This window comes from Gavialis gangeticus, unplaced genomic scaffold (genome assembly GCF_001723915.1).
Source record: "Gavialis gangeticus isolate Ggan-Ray unplaced genomic scaffold, GavGan_comp1, whole genome shotgun sequence".
Lineage (NCBI taxonomy): Eukaryota > Metazoa > Chordata > Crocodylia > Gavialidae > Gavialis > Gavialis gangeticus.
This window is the reverse complement of record NW_017729031.1, coordinates 91,574,809-91,582,585: the sequence shown is the minus strand read 5'-3', so window position 1 is coordinate 91,582,585 and position 7,777 is coordinate 91,574,809. Positions and strand designations below refer to the sequence as shown.

At 39.6% G+C, this 7,777-nt stretch overlaps 1 protein-coding gene across 7 annotated transcripts in view; it reads left to right on the top strand.

Annotated features, from left to right (window-relative positions):
- Window positions 1–7,777, top strand: part of HDAC4 (histone deacetylase 4) — a 481,696-nt gene that overhangs the window by 322,963 nt on the left and 150,956 nt on the right. For 4 of the 7 annotated variants that reach the window (XM_019523379.1, XM_019523374.1, XM_019523377.1 and 1 more), the window contains one exon: window positions 2,358–2,498. In XM_019523379.1, coding sequence (XP_019378924.1) covers window positions 2,358–2,498 — 141 coding nt within the window. The remainder of the gene's footprint in view (window positions 1–2,357; window positions 2,499–7,777) is intronic. The other 3 variants (XM_019523376.1, XM_019523378.1, XM_019523375.1) reach the window with 1 other exon arrangement.

Here is a 7,777-nt window from a genome sequence, read left to right as displayed (position 1 = left end):
CCCCCCCCCCCCCTTCTGCTACTTCTTTCCTCCTTGTGGTGGTGGTGGGGATGAATTAAAGACTACCCTCCAATAATGAGATTTTATACTTTAGAGGGCAGTTTGGACTGTGTTGCAGGCATTTAAAACAGTGAGGCTGTTTATAATTTACAATTTTTCGATGCATAAAATCTTATTATCGGCGGGGGGGCTGTCTTAAATTCAGAGTCATCTTAGATTCAAGTAAATATGGTACTTTGCTTTTGATACAAAACAATTTGAACAAACACCATACAAGAAATACCTTTCAGAGAAATAAACTGTTCACCGAATATATGGTAATATACATTACCATGCTTTTCCTTGTCAAAGGTGTTGTTGAATGGGTCCTTATGGTATGCCTACATATAGATACTCCATGATGTGAACAAACTGTGCAACCACATCTGTATGAAACATTGTGCAAATTCATTCTTTAACACTGCAGGGCCAACATTTTTGGGAGGCGTGTCACGAAGTAGCCCTACATCCTCCCCGAGTGCCACTCCAGTCCTTTTCCCATGCCTGATCTACTGGGACTTTTGTTCCCAGCCTTGTACTGCCTGCCTAGCCTGCTACTTCATTTTCTGTTCCCTGCCCTGTCAGCCATTGCTTCCTGCTCACTCCCTGATCTGCCATGCTACACATAGAGGTTGTCTATACCACTTGTGGCACCCATGTTTCAGGCTAGCCACATCCACTTTAAAATATGGACCCAAGCATCTAGTTAGTTGTTAATATTTTGTTTAGAGCATGTATTACTGTACATTTTAAAGATAGCCTTAAAAATAAAGAGCGTGTCATGAGGCTTTGAGTGTCCTCATGTCTAATAGACCATGTTTTCCTTTAAAACTAGTTTTACACTAACTTGAAGTGCTTCTCTAAAACAAAAGCTACTGACTAGTACAGACTGTCCATTTCTAACTTAAAAGCCCCCTCTAATTTTATTGATTCTAGTAAACAACAGATTTGCATTCATTCTTCTTGAATTTTATATGTAAATCCTGTATAACATGATTTGCTTTTTCACTAATGCATTTCAGATTACATTTTAAACATCATCTTGATCAGTCTGACACCTGTTTTTAAGTACTTCCTTTATCCTTTTTAAAAACTAAATTAAGGTAGACAATTTTTCTTCTGTCCATGGCTTATTGATGAAAAGCTCCTTTTCTGAAGTTTCATCAAAGAACAGTTTTGATGGCTTAACTTTAAACATTTGATCACAAATTTATCATCCCTGCAATTAAGACAGCCTGTTTGGCCTTCTATGCAATCTAGCGGTCAAAGACAACCATAGGGATATATATCAGTAGCCAGACTTCGTTAATCCAAATCAGTTTGCAAACCCCATTTTAAGTCTGCTGCAGAAGTTGCACATTATTGACCCTTGGGCACAAATGTATCAGTATTCAGTGATGAGAACACAAGATTTGCATAGGATTATATAGCAGGATTGTTTAGAGGAGAGGAAGAGAAAATTTAGTTTCAGTTCACAAATCCCGTAACTGCCAGGAATTTTAAAACATTAAAGCAAATATTTCAGATATATTAAAGTAAATCATCTTTTTATAGGAACCTTTTTTGCTTTTTCCACATTTCTTTATCTGTTCAAAACACTGCCTGTCAAGCATGTAATGCCAATAGGTCACTGTTCCCAGCTACCACTAAGGCAGATATGAAAGCTGTGTTAACATCTGCTGGCTCTTTCAATTTAAATTTAAGGCATCTTGGAACATTTTCCTGTTTGAAACTCTAGTTAAAAGTACATGAAAAATGTATCCTGAATGATGTAATAGGGTTTGGGTTTTATAAATTCCCTGATTCCACAGACTTGCCTTTGGCAGCCCTGATGGCTTTAAAGTATCTTAACATGTTAAAGATAATTTTTTTCAAAATACTTGACATCATTCAGTCATACAACAAGCTGAGCTAGGCATAGGGAATCCAGCCCCTTGTTCCTTGTTTTTTTTCCTACACAGACAAATTGACTCCTTTTTTAATGTATAGAGTATCCATTACTAGGCTTTCCCTTTATCACAATTTGGGGTTCAACTGTACTGTAGTCATAAACACGTTGCAGATAAGTATCTTGCATCATCCTAGCTATTATTAACTTTTTAGTAAGTTGTACTGCAAAGCACTGTCCAGCAATAAAAGTATCATTGTTTTTGGAATAACATTAACCATTATCAGCTGTACTAGTATGGAAGATATCTGTTGCTAATTATTCTGTACACTTCATTTCATTTAACCAATGTACGTAGTGGGAAATAACGAATAAGATTATATGGACTGGAGCTCTGTTTTCAGTGATATTTTTTTCCTTTTTTACTCAGCTTCTGAACCCAATCTGAAGTTACGATCCAGGCTAAAGCAAAAAGTTGCTGAAAGACGGAGCAGCCCATTGTTACGGAGAAAAGATGGCCCAGTGGTTACTGCTCTTAAGAAGCGTCCATTGGATGTCACAGGTATGTCTGGTAAGCAGATGAAAGTTGTCACCTTCTGCATTCTGTGCAAGGTGTCTCTTTACAAACCATATATACATCTAATTAACTCTTTAGTTTAGGTCTCTCTACACCTTTTGGAGTACTTAATATAAATAAACCCTGCTCAAAATGCCTAAATATTTGAAACTCTGTTAGTCATGTCTAATACTCATCATAGGTATGAGTCAAGAATATTTGCTCCCTGGACATTCATAAGTGAAGTCAGTTTTTCGGAGTCATTAGATTATGTTTTATAACATGAGGTTTCAGACCTGTTTCTTGTACCGCTGGAGCTAGCATAGTGTTTTAAGATGGTAGAAATACCTTAAAATACTTGTTGGAAAACAAAGCATAGAAGTTTTTAAGAGGCATCTCTCTTAATGTCCACGGAGCCAGTTGGTAAGACAACATTCATACCTGTATGAGCTTTAAAACAAAACCGTTTAATATTAATCTTGAGTCCTCTATTGCTCATTATATGATTACACCTTAATGTAAGCATTGCTTTACAGCAGATGGTGTGTATTCAAATTGCATTTATATAGCTTTTTGTTTTTAAGTGTCTTTTCTGTAGAAACTGCACCTTGAAGTAAAGCTCTAGATTACCGTAAAGTTTAATATTTAGCACCATCTAGAGATGGCTGTTTGTAAGGACACCTAGGTGACAATTCATTTATGCTTTTCATGGCTCTTCCTGACACTGTAAAACACAGCTTCGTAATTCAAGCATCTTTAAAGCACAGTTCTGCTTTGAAAAGTGATTCTGCCCTAATGGTTTCATATGGATCTGTAAGTATCTGTGCAGGATCTCTTTATCAAGCACTCTCATCCTTCAAGTAAATAGGTATTTTTTCCTAACTGATAGCCCTGTAAATTTCACAGCAGCTGGAAGTCAAGCCTGTTCCTTTCCTTTTTATTCATTGCTACCTGTAATTATGTTTGTGGGAAAAATTAGGTTTTAATAAAATCTGTGTCACCTCACTGTTTTCAAACAGTGCCTTCCATGACTTCTGTCTGTACCTCTCCTCTTCAATAGGTATATGCAGGTGTGGGTAGCCGACTGGAACTTGGTTAATAATGTTGATGGTGTATGAGAAGCATCAGAATCCTGCTCACATACAGTGTGACATGTTATCGCACTGGTAGGAATGAAAAGCCGTGATATTTTATTGTGATTATGGTCATAAGGCTTGACTCTAGGTACATGTAGAAAGAGGTTTGTTGTGTCAAAAAAGCTATTTTGCCATCACTTTTTAGGAGCAACCACACCTTTAATCCCTAAAGAATATCCTTAAATGGAATTGGAACGTGAATATATCACAAAAGTTGAATGCCACACGCTTTTATTATTTTTAGGAAATATGCATGAACCATAATAAATCATGCTTCATGATGCCTAATGTACAGAGGTACATGTTCTCTGTCCAACCAAAATGCTTGTACTAAAACGTCTAGATTTTTGATGGGCTGTAGTGAAAGCTAGATAGTGAGATTTCAAGGTAATTAGGTTCTTTTTACTCGAAATGCTACTGCTAAGTGCTCACTTAATTGGAGCAAGAAATACCACCCCAACAGCAGGAGGCAAGACATAAGAGAGTAATGAGGCTTTTTCTATTTTTTTGAAACACAATTGCCTCTCATTTCTAAAATTGTGTGCTGCAGGTGTTCTGCCTGATTTATATATATATATTCATCACATGGGGTATAACCAGGTTTTCAACCTTGGAATGCAATTGTACTTGGAATGTGCAAGGTGATGTAGCAGACAGTGTTTTCTGCTTCAGTATCCTGATTTTTGGAGGGTCAGTTCTTCTACCTACAGGGGGTGATGTTCACATATAGAACTAAATTAGAGCCACATCTCCAACCAGCATTTAAAAATACCTTTGGTTATTTCTTCTGTAAACACTTGGCAAGAGTTTTTCCCTACTTCCAGCGTCACTGGAGACTAAGTGAGTGTATGTTGAAAGTAAGAAGACCAAAGAAACCATAGGTCAGTTACAGAATGCAAAAGACTGAAGCATTTAATGCCTTTGAATGATGTAGACAAGGCTGAAGTATTTAATGCCTTTATGACTTCAGTCTCCACAAATAGGGACAGCTACTAGATAACAAAGGCATTTGGCAGGAAAGATAGGGAAGCAGACAAACAGCCTAGAGGAGGAACAAGTTAGGGATTATTTAGAGAAGTTAGATGTTTTCAAGTCAACAAGGCTGAATGGGATACACCCTAGAATACTGAAGGAATTTGAGGTAATTTCAGAGCCATTGGCTATCATCTTTGAAAACTTGTGGAGGTCAGGTGAGGTCCTGGATGGCTGGAAGAGATCAAATATAGTGCCCATTTTTAAAAAAGGGGAAAAGGTAGATATGGGAAATTATAGTCAACATCTGGAAAAATCATGGAGCAGGTCCTTAAGGAATCTATTGTGAAACACCTAGAGGAGAACAAGTTGATCAGGAGCAGTCAGCATGGATTCACCAAGAGCAAGTCATGCCTGACCAACCTGATTGCTTTCTATGATAAGGTGACAGACTCTGTGGATAGGGAGAGAGCAGCAGATGTGATTTATCTAAACTTGAGCAAAGCTTTTGATTCCATCTCCTGCAACATTGTCATTATTAAGTTAAAAAGGAAAATACAGACAAGAGGAAAATATAAGGTGCATACAAAACTAGGTGGATCACTGTATTCAACAGGTAGTCCTCAGTGGCTCAATATCTAGTTGGGAGGAGGTATCAAGTGGGGTTCCTCAGGGGTCTGTCCTGGGTCTGATACTGTTTAACATCTTCATTAATGATTTGGACAATAGGATTTGAGTGTATGCCAAGCAAGTTTGAGGAAGACAGCAAGTTAGGTGTAGTTGCAGACACTCTTGAGGTGAGGGCTATGATCTATAATGACCTAGATAGGCTGGAGAAATGCTCCACAATCAGTCAGCTGAAATTAAACAAGTACAAGTATAATTGCATGCAAAAATATAGACTGAGGTATTACTGACTAGGCCAGGGGTGGGCAGCCCTTGCCCACATTGCAGTGGCCGGTTTCCATGGAGACCCCAGCAACAGCAGGGCCATGACAGTGCAGGGCCAGGGTTTCCATGGAGACCACCCCAGCAGCACTGGCAGGGCACGCAAATGGGTGGGGAGCTGTTCCAGGAGTGGGATCTTGCAGCACTGACAGCATGGTCCAGAACTGGGGCAGAGCTGCGATCTGCTGCCCATATATCCCAGGCAAAGGCATGCAGGCAGGGGATCATAGCTCTGCCCCAGCTCTGGACCGTGCTGCCACCACTACAAGATCCCAGCCCTGGCTGCAGAGCCCCTTCCCACCCAACTGTGTACTGCTGGGCTTGGTCTCCATGGAAACCCTGGCTCTGTGTTGTCAGGGCCCTGCTGCTGCTGGGGTCTGCATGGAAACCTGCTTCAGTGATGCAGACGGGCTGCTGGGGAATGGAGCCCAGCCACCGGCCACGTTCACCATTTTGCCTGCCCCTGGGCTAGGCTGTGGTACCGCAGAGAAGGACATGTATATTTCAGTAGACCAACCATTGCTGAAGATGAGCCAACTGTATATGCTTCTGTTGTGCAAAAAAAAAAAAAAAGCCAAGACCATACTGGGTTATATTAACAGGTGTTAATATACAAATTAAAGGGAGTTATTATTCCTTCCTATTCAGCATTGGTGAGCACTGTGTCTAGTTTTGGGCACCACGCTTCAAGAAGGATATGGACAGATTGGAAATAATTCAGCACAGTACAACAAAAATAGAAGCCTGGGAAGCATCATTTATAAGGAATGATTGAAAGAGCTAGAGTTTAGTTTGGAGAGGAAAAATGTGGGAGGGAATTTGATAACATCCTTCAACAGCCTGAAGGGCAAATATAGAGTGGGTGGGGACTGACTGTTCTCTGTGGCCAGAGGGGACAGGACTAGGAGCAATAGCCTCATGTTGCAGCAGAGGAAATTCAGAATGGAGATTAGGTTGGGCTTTCTTGCTGTAAGTGTAGTCAAACATTGGAACAGGCTATCTAGATAAATTGTGGAATCTCCATCCCTGGAAATTTTCAAGAGCAGGTTGGACAGCCATCTGGCTGGGCTGGTTTAGTCAGGGATAATCCTGCCTTGAGCAGGAACTGGACTAGATGACTTCATGAGACCCTTTCCAGCCCTACTTTCCTATGAACTTGGTAACGTTGTTCTCATATCTTTACAGTCAAAGAGAACATACATTGCTTCTGAAGATTAGGCAAGTCCACAGATAAAGAGAATCTCCCAGTCCTTGTATGGATAATTTGATATAATAAAGAGCAATCATGGATGGTAATCATCTCTTACAGTGTCAGGAAAAATTATTTGTATAAGGAAATCAGTTCTTCCATTTTGTTCAGCACAACATGATACCATGTTTATACCTGTAGCTGTACTCCACGACGTCTTCTCAGCATTTTGTTCTGTACAAGTTAAGTGGGAAGGCATGACTTGAGAATTCAGAGGATTCAATGGGAGTTGTGAAGAGGATAGCTGCTGAACTTCAGAGACAGTTCCATAATGCCATGGACCCATATCTAGATTAGCCCATTTAGTTTTCTTGGATGTTTGCTGGAGCCTGCATAGCCATATAGATAAAAGGCATGAGGCTAGTAATGATCAGAATGGCAACAGATTTATAGAAAGGAAACCTTGGAACATCTAAATCACTACTAGTTGCAATTACTTTCAACAATGTTTTAAATTGCTACTTAATCTTTAAATTTCTCTTGATTACAGAGAGTAAATCTATTTACCCTTCTCTTATAACAATATGTGCTGAATTATCCCACTAACCACTTTAAGGGGGCTTAGCAACAAAACAATTAAAAGCTGTTTTCAGTTCCAGTAGTCATAACAGTTGGTTCCATTTCTACTGAAACTTCCCAGTACAGGGCTGCAAATTTCTTCCAACTGTTGCATTTCAGCTACCAGAAGATTCTTCTGAGGTTAATCCAATCGACTTTTCCTGTATTTGGACATTTTACAGTAATTTTGACCTTGTAAAATAATCAAAATGGAAACACTGAAAGCTGTCCAATATACAAAAGGAGATGGGACCCTTTACAGACCAAGGCTGCTGATTTGGTGGCCGAATCTCTGAATCTGAATCAAATTGGGAGATCCATTAAAAAAGTCCAAATCGATTTGGAAGCCTCTGAATCAATTTGGATAGATTCAGCACTGATTCGGAGATTCGGCCATAGACTAAACAGGCAGCAGTCCTTGACCACGCTGG